This window comes from Leiobunum rupestre, chromosome 6 (genome assembly GCF_980474605.1).
Source record: "Leiobunum rupestre chromosome 6, qqLeiRupe1.1.hap1, whole genome shotgun sequence".
Taxonomy (NCBI): Eukaryota; Metazoa; Arthropoda; class Arachnida; order Opiliones; family Sclerosomatidae; genus Leiobunum; species Leiobunum rupestre.
The window spans coordinates 26,400,848-26,419,985 of record NC_143389.1 but is presented as its reverse complement, the minus strand read 5'-3'; the positions used below and the strand labels follow the sequence as shown (position 1 = coordinate 26,419,985).

The 19,138-nt window shown below is 35.6% G+C and overlaps 1 protein-coding gene across 2 annotated transcripts in view; it reads right to left on the bottom strand.

Annotated features, from left to right (window-relative positions):
* Nucleotides 1–1,279: 1,279 nt before the first annotated feature.
* The window catches only part of LOC149940521 (cytochrome P450 4c3-like), a 33,015-nt gene continuing 15,156 nt past the window's right edge, over nt 1,280–19,138 (bottom strand). For both annotated transcript variants that reach the window (XM_090177439.1, XM_090177440.1), the window contains 4 exons: nt 18,855–19,028; nt 18,323–18,389; nt 4,357–4,536; nt 1,280–1,501 (listed from right to left, as the gene is read on the bottom strand). In XM_090177439.1, the coding sequence (XP_090033565.1) occupies nt 1,329–1,501; nt 4,357–4,536; nt 18,323–18,389; nt 18,855–19,028 (594 nt within the window). In that variant the 3' untranslated portion in view covers nt 1,280–1,328. The remainder of the gene's footprint in view (nt 1,502–4,356; nt 4,537–18,322; nt 18,390–18,854; nt 19,029–19,138) is intronic.

Sequence of the window (19,138 nt, the reverse complement as noted above, 5' to 3'; positions counted from 1 at the left end):
TCAAGGTCAACTATAGGAATATTATTAATACCGCTCACAGAAATATGAGATGGAACTTGTACGTAAATCCAGCTTTATTTAGAAGTTGGTTGTGATTATGTGATAGTATTTTCCATGTGTACCAGTATAGCAGTATTTCAAGCATTTTAGAAAGATTTGGTATTGATAAGGCAAAGCCAGCGTAAACGCTGATGGACAGGGGCGCTTCAATAAACACCTAGGAAATTGCCAAGAATTAATATTTCCTAGAGTCACTGTTTATATAGTGCTTGTTAAAGTAATTTAAACTTTTCTCCTGTAAAGTGTAAACAGAACGTTGTGTTTTTGCTAAGCGTTAATATGTCAAAAAAAGCTACCTGGGTTAAAGGAAACACTTATTGGAAGTGAAAAGTTTCAATTATTTCAACAAGCTCTATACAAACAGTAACTTGCAGGACGTGGCTCTCTGAAATATTACTTTTTGGCCATTTCCTTGAAGATGTGTTATTGAAGCGTTTATTTGATATATCAAAGATCAATCAATAGAAAAGAACGAGTTGGCAAATAAGGACATTTATCGTTAAGCTTTAGGCAGTTAATTATACGTAGCAACGAAGATAATGTAAACCTCGTACCATAGTTTCTAAATAACTGCCTCGCACATAGTCAATAGTGTTTACCCACTTACGGTCGGAACTCCGAAATTTTAGCTTCTTAGTAACCAACTATAGATAACACCATGGCCAACTTTGATGACGTGCTGTTCGCGCAATAGCTCGTCATCAAAGCTGGTCGTGAATTCGTGATTAGACAATTCAGCGACCGATGGAGACAGATTTTTCGGAGGTCACGTGCCGGAAGTGGTAAAAGCTTCGATACAAAACCGCCAATCAGAAAGCTATCAGAATTCGAGTCTAGGGTACGAAGTTGTGTAATAACTTTGGTAGCAACATGTACCCGGCGAATCCAAACTCACATTGGAAACTCCAAGTGTATACATATATCATTGTCTGCGAGAACGATCAAGGTTCGTCACGATTCGCCTCATGAATAGGATTTATAAAATATTCGCATGCTGGTCCTTAGGTCGTCGAGAGTGAGACCTGGATTGGAATCCTTCCACGTTTCCCTCAAAATATGTTCTTAAATTATGAGGCCTCACTTGGACTCCGGGTACCAATGACCCAAGAAAAAAATATCATTAGAAACTTAACATCTCTGCAAGTTTAAAACTATTGGTTTCCTAGCCATTTTCCCATTTTCTGTTAAATAATTGCGCAATTGAGATGAAAGTGTTGACGGTTTATTTCATTGAGCAATCTTTGATCGTATATAAAACAAGCTACTTCTTATTTACGATCTGTTATGCGATGTTTTATTAGAATTTTAAGTTCTTCCGCTGGCTTGAGAACAATTTCATTGACGAGCATAACTTTATCCCGAGGGTCCACGGACAGTAGCTCAAAAGCTCGGACGCAGTGTACCAACGTCGTTTTCAAAACCATGCTCGCCATTTTCTGCCCTAAAATATAAAAGACAAAACTTTAAAATCCACCTAAAAACATCGAAATCAACGCAAATGTGAAATCTTAATTCTTCCTTGACCCCAATTGTTTTCATAAATTTATCGGTTGTTTTTAACGATAAAATGATAAACATTGTTGAATATCCAAAGATCACCAAGAGATCGTCGCCAGATTTTGAACTTAGCCAATCTTTCCAGCTTAAATTTAGTAATTAATAAATCTTTCAAGTTAATGATAACATCAGATAAACCCTAGTAGTAAGTGATACGCAAAAACCAAGGATACATAATGAAATTGTTCTTTTTTAATAAATAAAAAAAATATAAAACTGTTCAAAATGCCCACTTTGGGCTTTAATACACAAACGACAATGATTGACGAACGTTTTCAAAGATTTCTGGTGTGTAATTACGAATAGTCTCACATCCATCAATTATGCGCTGCCGTAAATCGCCGTCGACATCTCGGACTTCGGTTTTGTAAACTAAGTCCTTGAGATGTCCCCAAAGATAAAAATCGCTGAAAATTAACTTTTTTATTAATATTTTAGTTATCTCAGATTTATTTTTTATTATTGGGATTGTATTGCCAACAACTTTGGCCATTTTTTCCTTTTCTAAAATATTTTGATTTATTTCAATCAAATGATTTTGATTTCAAAATTGATTTAAATCAGCCAACCCTATTTTGTCACTCTTTCATAATAAACAATTCCATTTACTTGTCCACTTACGTGACAGAAAATGAAATTAATAATCATTATTATTAATATGGTTATTATTATTTATCCAATTAATATTTTATAGAAAAACCACCGAAATAATCGTTTTGGACAACCGATAGACCAAGCAAGTGTGATAACAAAGTGATTAAATTCTTAAATTAACAAGATGTTTTCTAAAATTACATCATCACCTAGGTAATGATGATGTAATTTTGGGTATAAAACATCTTGTTAATAAAAAATCACTTTGTAATCACACTTGCGATAGTGATTACCAACTCTGACATGCACTTGATGCACGGACGAGCCGAAGGAAGAGGAGATGAAGCCCGTAGATTGTACCAAGAAACCTTTCCTAAAAGAAGAATACCGAATAAACGAACATTTAAAGGTGTGGACCGGCGCTAACGAGAAAATGGCCAACTCCAACCCTCGCGAGTGCGAAACGTTCCTATTGATGTAGAAGAACAGGTAATTACTTCAATTTCAAACTTCGTTTAAATTTTCGGCTATAGAAAACAGTTGGTCTGGAAAGTTTCAAGGTCTGACAATTTTCGGCGATGAGCCAAGTACAAGCACTCGTCCAGTTGGAAGGCAGCTGGGCTTACATCATGTCATAGTGTTGAGAATTCTACATGGGCATCGTTATCATCCTACCCTCCAAAAGTCAGATCGTTAAACGAAGCCGACTATCCTCGCCGTATCAACTTCTGCCAGTGGCTTGTGACAGTGCACAGGACGATCCCCAGTTCCCAAGTATCATCCTAGCATGCGATAAGGTCAATTTCTCCCAAGATGGTATTCTCAATTTGAACCATAACCACCAGTGGAGCCAAAACAGCCCTCACGGAGATCATCTTGGCCATTCCTTTGAGGTGGGTAGGGCGAAGAGGGGCCATTCCAGGCCGGCATGATCTCCCGATTTGAACCCATACGATTTTTATCTTTGGGGAAATCTCAAAGACTTGGTTTAAAAATCCGAAGTCTGAGATGTCGAAGATTTACGGCAGCGCATAATTGATGGATGTGAGGCTATTCGTAATACACCAGAAATCTTTGAAAACGTTCGTCAATCATTTTTACGACGTTGTCGTTTGTTTATTAGAGCCCAAGGTTGGCATTTTGAACAATTGTTGTAAATCATTTTTTTTTATTTATTATGTGTCCTTGGTTTTAGCGTATCACTCACTACTAGGGTTTTGCTGATGTTTATTCTTTCCTCCTTAAATTTAGTACGTAAAAATCTGGCGGTGCATACTTCAGAACGATCTCTTAATGATCTTTTGATATTCAACCCTCTGTTTATCATTTTGTCGCTAAAAAACCAGCGATAAATTTATGAAAACCATTGGAGTCAACGACGAATAAAGATTTCACATTTGCGTGATTTCGATGTTTTTAGATCGATTTTTGAAAGCTCTTCACTCCGAAACGGGGCTTTTTAAGACCATGTGTCATTTGATTTTTTTAAACTCTTAGGGTATTACGGGTTTTTGAGGTTAATTTGTACTACCCCGAGGGTAAAGGTGGAAGTCAGAATAACTAACTTAGCTATCCTATCGCGATAATATTTAATAACAAAAGATATTAAGCACAAAATGTATAAGTGTTCCAAGACAGGACGTAGACAGTTTACCCGTAGTACACGTTCTCCACACACTTTTTATTTAGGTTTAACCTCTCTAATTTGGAACCATAGAGTTAACTAGTTTAATTATTATTTAAAGCGTTGTAAGCAATTCCTTTCCATTAACAGCTTTCGTTAACGCGTAAAGGGTCACACCGGTTTTCGAAAAATCAGGGTAAAAATCGAGTTCCCTCGTGATTGTAGATCTGGCCGAGGATTTTCCCAGCCCTATTTATTTATTTAATAATAATAATAATCAGCTAGGCTAATACCCAAGGCACAACCTTAGGCCCAAGTCTTCTAGCGACTTTTAAAGCCATTAATCCATGTGGCCGGGCTACAATGCGTAGGAGGGTGGTGGCAAGCCCTACATACGACGCGAGAAAACAGCTCTCTACACTAACATTGTAAGCGGAGTAAGCGTCGGAAATTAGTAAAATTCCAACACTGGTGACCGGTGTGACCCTTTAGGGACTTTTATTTAAAGCAAATTAGTTTACCAATACAGTTCCTTGGCCCAGCGGAAAATGGTATGAAAGCCATGGGGTGTCTTCCTTGAGAATTTTCGAGTGAAAAACGATCGGGATCGAAATGTTCCGGCTCTGGAAACATGTTCGGATCGCTGTGAAGCGCCTTGTAGTTCACCCACGCTGTTGTCCCTTCAGGTATTCTATACTCACCTAAGAATTTCAAAAATTATCAATAGACCAATCCCATCATCTTAATCCGTGCCATCTAGTATTTCTACTTTGGTAGTCTAGCTGATTTAAAACATAATTTAGTATTTGAGTCAGGTAGTTCGCAATGACTGTATTAAATGGCGTTTCTGAAATTTAACCGTATTTATCACCTATCTGTTCCGAACCTAAGCGGAAGGGACCTAATATTAACCTGTGACGGGTACACTCTTGTCATCTTAATCCAAATTAAGCGGTAAAATATCTTTTAATAGAGCGCAAACCAAAATCGGGCATGAAATTTTCAACGCTCAAACAAGAGCATATAAAACGGATATTCACCCCTTAGAAAGAACGAAAAGAGGAGCGGAAATTTCACTGTTTGAAAATGCATGAACACGAGCAGCTGTTTAACAAAAATGTCTATAACTGATATTAAGATTAAGCTACGTACAAAATAAAATGTGATAAGTATAAATATTAACTCTTTGTAAATAATAATTTATAATAAGACTTTGAAAAATACCACACGGTTTTAAGTCAGGGTTTGAAGTAGCGCCGCCAGCGCTAGGCACAAGTAGGCACGTGTCTACGTTGAAAATTTTTGGGCCTAGTAAGGGGGCCTCCATTTTAAAAACTATAGGCCTACTTGGGGCCTCCAATTTAAGAAAAGGTGCCTACTTTAGGCCTCAAATTTAAGAAAAGGTGCCTACTTTAGGCCTCAAATTTAAGAAAAGGTGCCTACTTTAGGCCTCCAATTTAAGAAAAGGTGCCTACTTTAGGCCTCCAATTTAAGAAAAGGTGCCTACTTTAGGCCTCCAATTTAAGAAAAGGTGCCTACTTTAGGCCTCCAATTTACGAAAAAGGTGCCTTCTTGGGGCCTAAAATTCATTGAAAAGATGACTAGTTGACTACCAGTTTTTTTATTCCTGAACGGCCGGTAATCTTTGCTTTCCACTTTAGAAAACAAGCCCCCTCAGGGGCCCCCTGCAGCCTAAAAAGGGTAGGTTAAGCGGTGTTATCATTCTGAGTTTATTTGTAAAGGGGGATCATTATAATTCGGGGAAAAAACAGCTGCTTCCATAAGCCGCACACGTTATCGTAAAACGTAAAAATGACCTCGGGCCTTAGCTCCCCTCCACCTCGTGGCAAGTTCAAAGGACCCCCGCACTTGACACCTGTTCGTCCGAGACCTACCGTGTTGTCAAGAATGTCGTTTGTCGATAAGCGCAATATCGTCCTAGAAGGGGTGGGCCTCCACCATGGGGGTAAAACTGGAAAGCTCCAGCGAAACTGTTTTTGGGGTCCCTTATAATCATTAAGGCCGAGTCGCGATGATCGCCATCTAGAGTTATGGCTAACATGTATCGCCTTCTACAATTAGATTTCACACGTACTTGCATGTTAAATATATAAAACGCTTAAAAATGGTTTTAAGCCCTAAGTGAAACGATTAAGATAAATCACGGCAATCAGCGTCTGGAGCATTAAAAAGAAAGGTAGATGTAGAGTGAGAAATCGGTCGTGAATGTCATTAAGGCATTAACAGTAACAACAGTTATCATACGAAGTGTATTTTAGTCTTTAGAGACGTTTATGAATTTAAGATACACGAATCCACAATAATAAAATGAGAATGGTTTTGAATTTTTAAAGGAGTGTAGCTTCACCGAATGCATGTGTTACTGTTTGACTACTATGCAAATTGGTGGGAAAAGACGCAGTTGAGCTTCTATAAGCTTTATATGCTTTTAAATTGAGAATTTAAGCTTTCGAAGATTTCAACTGACCAAAAAGTTGAAGGGGCAATAACATTAGTTGCCCTTCCCAGCAAAATTCTAGGGAGGTTCATTGCCCCCCTGGTTCCTACGCCCCTGCCTCATTGAAAAATATAAAGATGGGATTTCTAAGACTCGATTTGATTTCAGTTGAGTATATCGTTCTAAATGGAGTCCATATTATTTCGTTCAGTAAGCATTGTCATTTGTGAAATGTAAGCAAATGCACAGGTTGAAACTTTAGATTTTCTAGTCAAAAACTACCCAGGCCAGCGATTATATTATGCAAACGAATTAGCCTTACCTAAAAAACTTTAAATTCAGAAACACAACTTAGTTATTAATTTACAAGGTTTAACGATCTGCTATAAAACACGTGTCTCGATACTTTTCAAACTTCAGAATGTTACTTTCATTATGTACGTTGTTTGGATATTTATGCGACGGTTATTGTGGTTGTATTTATAAAGTTTTGGGCATAAAGAAATATTTAAAGCAAGTAAAACATTAACTTGAGCTGACAAGAGAAAAACTAGACGAGGCCTCGCGCGGTTGGACTGTACACAGTCCCATAGGCAATTTGGGGGCCCCTCGGAAGGCACACTAGTAGCAGTAGACGACAAATATTTGTTGTGGCCTTTGCTACATTTGTGAAATTGTGTCGAGTTTTCCGACTGAAGAAAATAAAACTAAAACTATCGCGGATTTCCAGATTATGCCAGTTTTTAAAGCAAACATTTGGAGGACGAACCCATTTTCAATTGAGAATACGTAAGAGTGTGTCAGATGAAAGTTACGTAGAAACCCACAGTTATCTGAGATAGGATAAAGATGAGCTTATATGAAAAACTATTAGTAAATTAGGAAATCAAAATCAATAGTTTCGATCCAAAACGATCAAAATTGATAGGAATTGATGGAAATTTATTTATATAGATAATTTTTTTTTAAATTATTTTCCAAATTTGGAATATAATATAACTTGATACTCCAAACTAGTGTATATGATATTAATAAAAATCACTCAAAAACAACGTTTTTTCGTACACTATAAAACTCTTTAATTTGCCTTAAAAGAGGCGCGTGACATGTTTCGGCATTGGCGAATTACGCCGCCGTTTTCAAACGCGTACAAAATCGAATTCGATTTTGTACGCGTTTCGATCAAAAACCGGATTAATTTCCAATCCATATCCGTAGTTGTTTTTGTTCTAAAAGTTCTAAAATATTATTTACTTGATAAATAATAAATAATAATGTTTGGCTTTAAAATAAATGTTAACTTTAGCGAAGTAAATTTTGTCGTCAATATTAGTTTCTTCGTGTATACGGTAATACCTAACAAACAGCAGGAAAAATGGCGCGTATGCTAAAATCTTGCCTACCAGTAATCCACGATGGATATTAATCCGTTAATGTGCAATGTTTAAAGCAATTTCTGGAATTAGAATCAGTTTATCATAAATTTTAAAAAATAATAATTATTTTAAATGAAATAAATTGTTATAGGCCTACTACGTAATTATTACACTAAAATTATTATACTACATAATTTATTTAATATTACAATAACAATTAGTTTACTACGTAATTTAGTAATTATTACATTAAAAAGATGTAAATCGAAATTACGAAGTAATTTCTACCAAAAACAAAATTAAACATTTTTAGTATTATCAGGAGTCATGTCTCCTGGTATATTCTCTATTTTTTTTATTTTACGTGTTTCTACTACACCTGTTTAATATTAAATCATACCAACTAGTTCTTCTTCCACTAGATTACTGGTAGCCATTTTTCCTGCTGTTTGTTAGAAATTACCGTATACACGAAGAAACCAATATTGACGACCAAATATACGAACTGAACAAAATTTATTTCGCTATAGTTAACATTTATTTTAAAAACCAAACATTATAATACCTTATGATTAAAAAATATAGTTTCGTTAAATAAATAAATATAAATAATTTTTAATGAATTTCATTTATTTTTTTATTTATTATTTATCAAGTAAGTAATAATTTAGAACTTTTGGAACTAAAACAACTATACGGATATAGATGGGAAATTAATGCGGTTTTTAATCGAAACTACAGATTGTTTAAAAAAAATTATACTTTTTTTTCCAAAATTTAAAAATTTTGCTAATTTTGATCTATTATTTTCTAAATTTCTAAAATAATTAAAAAAAAACAATTTATCTATATAAATAAATTTCCATCAATTCTTATCAATTTTGATCGTTTTGAATCGAAACTATTGATTTTGATAATTTATTTTACGTTATTAACATTTTTCAATTTTGGAAAAAAAATATTTCAAACAATTTTGAGATAGTTTGTCGAATTTAAATTATTTCTATATAATTTTTACAAAACTTTAAAATTGGGCTAATTTAGATCTATTATTTTCGAATTTTGGTCAAATTGACATTTTTTCCAATTCTAGCCATATCGGTTCATTTTTACCCATTTCGTTCTAATTGATCAAAATGTGATCAATTTTGATTTTTTTTGTCAATTTTTAATTTTTTTTTATAATTTTAGTATTTTAATTTTTTTCAATTTTTAAAATTTTTTCAAAATCCTATGCTATTTTCAATGGGAAAATTTCCATTTTATGTTGTCAAAAACATTTTTCGTTGCCATGGCAAAACCGTTGCTCATTGAATAAAATCCCTTTAGGATTTTTCAAGTTACATGAAGGTCTACCAATCCCCAGAGTTTGAACAAAATCGGTGTGTAACACCTCGGGTAGTCTCCTTGTGAGAAAGACTGGAATTGTAGAGAACTGCTTTGAAGAAGCGCACAAAATGAAATGAAAGTATGAAACTCTGGTAAAAATAATGTCTTAACAGAGAGAAGGTGGGGGATGAATTGTAGCTACTAAACCCCCGCGATCGCAATATCTGGCCAGGCGGGTTTCCGGTATGACGTTTTCCAGGGGGCGGGTCTATAGTGAGCCGTTGAGGAAAAAAATTTGAAAATTTGAAAGCAGAAGAAATAGGCAGAGGACCGAGCTGCGGTGTGTGAGCGATGTCCTTCGGAAAAAAAGGTTATTTATTTATTATTTTGCATCTTACTTTAAATTATAATTATTATTAAATTCTTATTTATTTAGTTGCTGTAAACCATTGTTTGAAATGGACCATCAAAAAGATGAATACCCAGAAATTTGTTTTTCGTTTGGAGAAGGATCTTGTTGGCACTTTTATGACGAATTTAAATCAAATGCTGTGCATAAATAGTGACAGAGAAGCGCTAATATCATACATTTCGACTGAAGTTCAGCAATTGAAATTTAATGACACAACAAGAGAAGAGTACCTAAAAGCCACACACACTATTTTGAAAAAAGAGAGGAAAGATCAAGGGCTTGGACACCTTTTACTTAGAATTACACCTAGTTTTAAAAATTTGCAACCACCAACACAGAAAAATCTAGCTAGCAGAATGCTACATTTACTTTTGCACGAATTAATGGTGCAAATGAAAGTGGGGGTTGACAGTGCAGTCGTAAAAGAAAGCTCCAAGATATTGAGGGAAAATAAGAAAAAACAGCTTATTGGATCAGTTTCTGACAAACCAAAGCCTCTGGGGGTAATCACAAACAAAATTGCTGAAAATCTCCCAGTTACTAGGTATGTTGCTGGATGTTCAGCCTACTCGTTAATAAAAAAAAAATGCCCTTCAGAACTGATTCAAAAGATTATGAAAGAAAAAGATCCAAGCCATGTAGAGCTAGAAGATGTAACGGAGTCTTGGACCAATAAATTAACCAGGGGTGGATTAACTTCTGTCACAGATCAATTCTTTCAGTTGGTGAAAATGATTAGAACTATATCTGATGTAATTTACGTCACTAATGTTAAAAAGATCAGGCATCAAAATTTAAAAACCAGAGCTATCAAACACATTACACAAAATGATGAAATTGGGCAGGCATGGAAGCTAATCTACAATCAAGATGATAACAAGAAATAGCTTTTGAAACTTTTAGATGTTTTTTTAAACACGAGAGGAAAATGTTTAGTGCGGGACATTCTTGAGCAATACCAATTTGAAACAAGAGAAGCCCTCAGAACGAAGAAAGCATTGAGAAAGAGCCTTATGGAGAAAAGCAAAGAATGTGAAAACCGAACCTCTCCAAAAAAGATAAAATCTAAAACTAGTCAGAAGAGTCCTGGCAGGGAAAATGTCAAAGCACCAATAAAGAAAAGCATAAGGAAAAAAGCCCAAAAACCAGATAAAATTCCAACTTTACATATAAGAGAATCTATTGAATGTCCCTCAACGCAAGCTACCGCATCAACTTCAATGCAAAGTTTCAATAACTTTCAAGACAATTCCGATTATGACTTTTTAAAAGGGGATCCAGATCTTGACCTTTTTGAACAATTCCTACCTCAATGTACCTGAAAAAAAACCAAGCAACGTGATATTTCAAAATGTTCCTATTTAAAACATGGGGCAGTTTGATGGCCAATTTTAGGGGTTTTACCTCATAATTACTACTGAAATAGTTCAAAAGAAAGTTTAGTTTAGAAGTAAGTCACAATGAATTTCAATTTATCACCAAAATTTTTATTAAACTGTGATACTGTTTTTAAATGATTAAAACAATATTTACTTAACCATCTTTTCTGATATCATTGTATTGCCATTAACGGCTTCTAAAACAAGTCCTGATAAAGCTTTTAATTTATCCATATTGGCTTCAAAGAGAGAAACGGAGGGATTACAATTTCTACCACCAGAACATCTCTGTCTTCCAAAATACTGTTCTAGCGGGTCTTGATTTAGGTGTTGAGTCAAGACAAACTTGGCTCCCTTTTTAAGAAGCAATTTTACTATTCCCACTGTTGAAAGAGCTGTAATTGAAAAACAACTTAGAATATATGAAAATGTAAAGCTCTTATCTTTGTAATTATAATAGCTGTACCAGTCATACGTAGACCTTCAATAGTTGGAGCACTTAAAAGCATTGCGCTCCTTTCCTTTTTTGAAAAATCACCTGGGCGTACTGCAACGTCTTTCTCCCAGTCATCTAAATATTTTATGAAGTCTGTTTCGAGCCACTAAATTTAATACAAATATTAATTATTGAGTCATCCATCAATCCAATATTGGTGTCATTACCTTCAAACGCTCGTCATTAACATCGTCATACACTCTTTTGTTGGCCTTTCTTTTCCTAAAACTTTCATTGCAGTTCTTAACATTACACAAGTCAAAAAAATTATCAAATGTCCGTATGAACTTCACTGTTTCAGGGTATTTCTCTTCCCCAAATAGTGTTTCTATAGCAGAAGCCACAGTTGTGCTCATAACTTGGGTTGCCAAATTAACTTTCATCTTAGAGTATTCATTTAAAAAAACGTGTCCTTATGTTAGCTTCGATGCGTTTTTAAATTGACCTTTCATTTTTAATTGCGAGTAATAAAGGCGCAAAATAACTTTCCATGAAATCTCCTCACCATTTTTCCACATACTCCGAGACTTTGAATGAGCACCACTGTTACTAAAGCAGTTGCGAACAGTTTTAATCAAATGTGGAGCGTCTGATAGAAAATATATCTCCCTTTCTTCATCAGCTGCATGAATATTAGTAGTGACAAATGGAACAGTCTTGTTTGTTTCATTACTGGCACACATACGAAAAAACTTTCGATTAGTCGAAGCTCCATCTCCAACTACAGCTAAAATTCTGAAACCATTGTTTTCCAACAAACTAATGGCCTCCCAAATAAGTGAATAGAGCTCTCCACTAGTAGCACCATTTGTTGGAAAATGCGCGAATGGTATTTTAACATTGCTGGTAATTCCACGAAGCATAAATTGGAGAATATTGGTTGCTAGTGGCGGTGCAGTTCTGCCCATTTCTTCACGCTCCATGTCATCAAGGTCATTATGATGGTCATCTATGTCAATAAATCCAGTCATATACCCTGTATCTTTGTGACATATTACATCAGGCTTGACTGACATTTCATCTAACAGGAGAACAAAGTATTTCTTATGGTCAGGAAGATTATCAATGTCCGTCATTTCAACCATTTCATTAATCGAATCTTCATCAAAACCAGATTTGTTTTTTAAGGTATGGTCATGACTATACAATGTTCTTGTTGAGGGAAGTATAACAATTCCAGATTTTTGTAAAGCTTCGTAGGTTGATTTTGATTTATTTTTAATGTAGGAGCACCACTTCAGAAAAAAACTGTCCCACCTCATGCCATACTTAGATCTTTCTAAAGCTCTTAATTGTTGTTTAATGAATACTGACATGAAAGATCCAGGTTTTTCTTTCTTAATTTTTTCATTAAAAAGCTGTTTTAAATTGTTAACTTCTTTCTTGCCCTTCTTAGATAAAACATGCTTGGTTTTCATCTTTCTGTTGGGTTTCTTTGGCTTCGATTTTCCTTTCATTTCTTCAGCTTTTTTAGCTAGAGCTTTGGATCGCAAACGTAAGGTTCGTAAGCTGGACCTATATTGCTGGCAAACGAAGCAACGCTTCTTATAAACTTCAATGAGTGTTTCGCATCTGTTACTATACACAGCTCCAAAATGTTCAGAGTAACTGCTCATTGTTTTATGATTATTTGGGCGCCTCTCAGTGTAAAGTCTAACAAGATCTTCATCTTGATTGCCAGGGCACGTTTTGAAATGATTCATTCGCGCTAGGAAGTTGTAAATATCCATATTATTCTCAATTTTTAGATCCTTCTCAATCTTTTCCTTTGATATAGTTTTACCCAAAGCGTTAACAGAAACCAAAAATGTGGGATTATCAAGAGAAATAGGTTCGTTTTTGAAGAATTCACATGATAAAATAATCTGTCTGTTGGAATGTTTAGTAAATATAACACTGTTAGTCTTAATTTCCATTGACCATCCTGTTGGTGGTGACAAGCCTTTGAAGTTGATTTGCGAATTGTTTTTATCAGATATACACAGATTTGAATCATCTTCATCCATTTTTTCCTGTACTTTCTGCGGTTCAGTATGGCTGATTTCTATCTGCAAAGGTATAATAATGTATCTATTTACGTCACAATTACCCAAGGAAAGATTTAAAATATATTACCTGATTTAATGCATCTTGATAAACAAAATTAGGGTCCAATAGACGTTTTAAAGGTATTGGATCTGGGTGTTGATCAGTTGGGCCTTTAAAGCCAAGGAAATGTCGGGAGCAGATGTAGGTACCCCGAGTAACGCATTCTAAATTTAAGTCCTTTCTAGCACAGGCCTCAATCCACCGCTGACATTTTTCAGTTTCTTTTTTAGCTGAGGGAAACTTAACGAAATACACTCCAGGAGCTCCATTTACTTGTCTGTTTGATGAATTTTGTTTTGAAGTGCATGAGCCATACTTGCAAGCAATTCGTTGAGGCATACTTAAGCCTTGTACTTCCACAAAAAGCTTTACTATTTATTAGGAAAAACATGATTAGAAATACTATTACACAAAAAAACTATTAATAACATTAAATAGCCATAAAATATTTACCTTTCTTTAAAATTTTAATTTTATATTCCTTAATGTAAATTGACTTGATCGTAAGTTCTCTCTGAGACTCTGACTTGATTGAAAAATAATCCTCACAGTAAACAACCAATAAGAAACAAGGGGTTAATTTTATTTTTTGAGTGGTCATGTGACCGGAAGCCAGCCTGGCCATATCAGCTCGGCGGGACCGCGTGTTTGAGCGACATCGCTTTTTGTGTTGTAGAAGGCAGGGCCTTCCACTCCCTATTATAAATTCTCTCTGGTCTTAAGAGTGACCCCCGGCCTTTAGAACACGTGACCCAGTGGGCGAATCACAAAACCTCAAATAAGCTGGGGAGACATTTCACCCTTTGAACTGGCCACGAGGTGGAGGGGAGCTAAGGTCCGAGGTCATTTTTACGTTTTACGATAACTTGTGCGGCTTATGGAAGCAGCTGTTTTTCCCCCGAATTATAATGATCCCCCTTTACAAATAAACTCAGAATGATAACACCGCTTAACCTACCCTTTTTAGGCTGCAGGGGGCCCCTAAGGGGGCTTGTTTTCTAAAGTGGAAAGCCAAGATTACCGGCCGTTCAGGAATAAAAAAGCTGGTAGTCAACTAGTCATCTTTTCAATGAATTTTAGGCCCCAAGAAGGCACCTTTTTCTTAAATTGGAGGTCCCAAGTAGGCCTATAGTAGGGTAGTCTCCTTGTTAGTCAGTTAATGTAGTGTCCTTTTTGTTTAAATATTTTTGGCAAGAGCCGACTTCTACCTCCTAGAGCAGCGGTTCCCAAAAGGTGGTCCGCGGAACCCTGGGGTTCCGTAAAAGGGTCACAGGGGTTCCGAGAATTCGCAGCGTGGCCATCTTTGTTTGTGTCAAGAGTTTAAGATGAGTAAAAAAAATAGTTGGGGTTCCGCCAGAATTAGGTGGATAATTTAGGGTTCCATAGCAAAATAAACTTGGGAACCGCTGTCTTAGAAGTTTAAAGAAGCCGTACTGCTCTTGTTTAAAATGAAAACATTTCGAGCTAGTTTATATAGTTAGTTGGCTTTTTTCAAGCCTTTAGCTAGATATTTGGAACCAAACTATTGGTGGTGCCGATGGTGGTACCATTCTTAAAACTATTTTTTTAAGACTATATAGTGGTACCATTTTTAAAAGGCGTAATATCTGGAGTTTTTACTTTAAAAACTAAAACGAGAATGAGTTCCCGAAAAATTATGTCGGAGGCCCAAAAACGCCAAAAATGTAAGAGATGCGAGCATAGTTAGTAGTCAGTAAGACGCAATGGAACGATTTCTTCAACCGTCATAGCTAAAATAAATAAACTGAATTCAGGGGAGAGTCTAGGTTTTACCGAAACTGAAAGTCGTAAAAAAAATTTTGTTGACGTTTTACCCAAGGTCGATGTCAGTCCGGCTAAGGAGGTAGTTCTAAATTCTGAGTTATCGGAAATTTTGGTTGAATCCTCTAATAGAGCCTCGAGTGCAAAGATAGACAATCCAAAAGTGAGACGATTAATTGCTTTAGATTAGTTCAACCTAACCTCGCGTCTTTTCCCAAAACCCTTATGGGTGGTAAAAACCGAGTTTTCAATTCTTCTTGGTACACCAAATACCAAATGCTCGAATATTCGGTAGCATACGATAAAGTTTATTGTTTTTTTTGTCGGAATTTTTTAGGTGGCAGAAATACGGAATTTAATGAGGGGTTTTTGGACTGGAAAAATATGGCCAAAAAGTTCAAAGAACACTTTACTTCGACTAAATCTTTACACCAACAGTCTTATAAAAAATATTCAGACTATTTGGAATTGAAATCTCGAGGCCCAATAGTATGTCAGGTTGATCAGCATCATAAAACAGACGTTGCTAGAAATAGCGATGTCTTATTATTTCAGGTGCAGATAATAGTACTGTGCGCCCAACAAGATCTCGCTCTTCGGGGGCATAGGTCGGACGATGAAAATGGGAACAGGGGCAATTTTGTAAAATTTTTTAGATTTATTAAAGAGAAATTGTCCCGACTTAAAAGCCAAGTGCGAAAGTATGCCAAATAATGCTAAATACATACATAGCAATGTCCAAAATGAGCTGATTAACCTTAGTGGAAATTATGTTAGGCGAATAATGGTAAAGGAGGTTAATGAATCAGGTGGTTTCTTTTCCGTAATTGCCGATGAGACTAGGAATAATGCGAGAGTAGAACAGCTGAGTGTTTGCATTCGGTATACTAGGAAGGAAATTGGTGTAGTGGAGCGATTTTTAGAATACACAGATTTGCATAAGTTCGAATCTGAAAGCATCAGCTCGGCTATAATTACCCTTTTGACGGAGAATGTACTGAAAATTTAAAACTGCGTTGCTCTGACTCATGATGGGGCCAGTATAATGAGTGGGCACGTAAAAGAGGTGAGGGTTCAAATAGAGAAGACAGTAGGTGGCAAGGGCGTATTTAAGGGAGGGGGGGGGGTGCCTAATAAAAATCAGTGAAACTTCCGTCAGCACAAATTTTCCCTCAAAACCACCCCTGAAATAAAATCCTGGATACGCCCTTGGTAGGTGGAAATTGTCCGTACGTCCATTGCTATGCCCATCGTTTAAATTTAGTTTTGGTTGAATTACTCGGACTAGTTCAAGCGATCTATAATTTCCAAAGAAATTCAGTTATTAGGAGTGAATGTTTTGATAATTCTCAAAAAGAGCTGGGCTACGAAATAGTTCTTAAAATGCCGCAAAGCTGCGACACTAGGTGGTGGAGCAAACAAAAAAGGTCTTCATTACTTCAGAAGTAGATTTGACTCTGTTCTATTAGCATTGGAGAACTTGGTAGAAAATTGTAAGCCCGAAGAAGCTGCCGAGTGTCGAGGGTACATATTGCAATTACAAAAATTCACTAACTTGATTTTGATTACGGCTTTAGATGAAATATTAGGTATTACCAACTCCTTGTCGGAATATTTACAAAGTTCGAGAGTCGTTCTAACTGAAGCTATCGCTATTTTCAAAGCTACCATAACTACCTTAGAGGAAGTAAGGAACCCCGAAAAATTCGACTTAATTTGGGACGAAGCTTCTAAGTTAGCAGAATCCGTTTTTATCTCTAATCAAAGACTAAAGCATAGTGTATTAACGTGTACAACAGGAAACCGAGACACCGAAGCAAAGACCTTAAATGAACAGTTGAGATCAACTTACTACCAAATAATCGATAAATTTATATCAGAAATGAAAATAATAGCCTAATTAAAGGAATAACTGCGTCTGACCCAGACTCGGAAAACTTTCTCGTAGAAAATGACGTCCTAGCCCACTGCCAAATATACACTCGCTTTAATTTCGACCTAGATTCATTGAAAGGTCTAATCAAAATAGCTAGAAATTTAATAAAATCGATAAATTTGAAAAGCGTAATGACGATGTAAGGTGGCTTTCCCGACTTAGTTTTAAGTACTATAAAGTTGTTCTATGTATTCCCCTGGCCAATACTATTTCTGAAAGGAGTTTCAGTTCCTTGAATAGAATTGAAACGTGTCTACGGACAACAATGCGAGAGGATAGACTTTCCAACCTGGCCACATTATCCATTAATCGAGATTTATCGAATCATTTAAAAGAACATCCGATGTTAGTGGTTGATGAATTTGGGAAGAGCTCTAATCGCAGAGTGTCATTCATTGAGTAAAACGACTTTAATATTTAAAATAAGGGATTATTGGAATTGGGGATATTGGATATCTAAATGTTGGTTAAACTGGGGGACAAGTGAAAAAATAATTTAATTTTAGCTTCACATAATTTTGCAATAAGAAACACGGTGAACTCCTTCAAAACGGAGAGTTTAGTTATAAGGAAAAAACGTGAAATTATCGATTGAAATTATTGCGTAGAGGGGGGCCTCTAAATTCATCGGTGACTACTTGGAAAAAAATCCTGGCGGGGCTACTGGTTTGAACAATGTTCGTAAGCGTTATGGTGAATCTTTGCTGAATATTGTTGCAAGTTGTATGTTCCTTAAGAAAAAATCTAATTGAATTAATTTAAGATTGTTGAAACGGCTCAAATCCTGTTCAAACTTTTAGGGTATAATTGTACTAAAGTAAACATGTTAAATAAAAATATCAACCATTTAAAATTTAAACTTTCCATATTAAAAAACTACTTTTTATTCTAAAAAATTAATATATTTAAAACGCTGCGATTTAAAAGCTTCATCTCCTTTAAAGGTTTTATTTTATTTGGGTGGTCTCTGAATTTCACAATATTTGTTCTAGTTTCAAATACGAATGTAGAGGTGCAAGTGCTGGAATCGAACTCAATCTCGATTGAATAATTTCCGTCACATTTTTTTATCGTTAATCATTTAATCACGATTTAATTTTATTTAGTCTTTTGAGGGTAGCCTAGTAATCATGATAGTGAACTGCCCATCGAGGAGTTCATAATGAAATATCAGAAATGTTGTACTTAATGCAGTTATATAGTCTATATAAGCGTTTCAACAAGTACTTACCAATTTGTAAGTCCTCCGTAATTTTCCTGCCAGTAATAAGGGCTGGTGGAAAGAGCCGTTGCGTTTCCTAAGGAAAGAAAATTTAGCAAGGCCAAAAAAAATTCTAGTTGACAATTTTATAGTTCTCTAGAATAAAATACAGTGTTCCATACAAAATTTACCCAGTTTTACGAGCTTAGTTTGCAGGCATTTTCGACTGACGGTTTGGTCCCCCTTTGCGGGATGGAACCAAAAATTTAGGAAAGGAATGTTAAGACTTAAGAATTGTCTATAAAATACAATTAAACGGTAATGTATAATACAAAATAGAAAGCTTTCAGCCTTTGAGATAGTTTAGAGATAAAGATCTGAAGTTTCTAATCCTCTCGTATGTTTTTGCTAACTCGTTATTAATCTTTAACTGATAATTTATTAAAGCGTGCAATAGGTTAGTTAGCAAAGGTTTATTTTCTGCTATTTATTGATATTTAATTATTTTTTTTTAAACGTACCCGTTTAAAAAACGCTTTGTATAAAGTTATAAAAGGCTTACTTTAATTACTTGATCCAAATATCTCATTTCTTTGATATCGTCCATTGTTATTTCTTTGTTGGGATTGTCACCAAGAATGTGTGCGATTTCATCGTGAACCTTTTCCTGCACGACAGAGTGCAACCCCAGCAGGTATAGTACAAATGCTATATTCGCACTCGTCGTGTCGGCCCCCTGAAACAGCAAAGACGACTTAAAGGTACTTTCTTAAACACAGTTTTATAACTACCAATACGTTTTAACAATCGATCTCCATTAACGATACCCAAAGGTGCGCAAGTTTA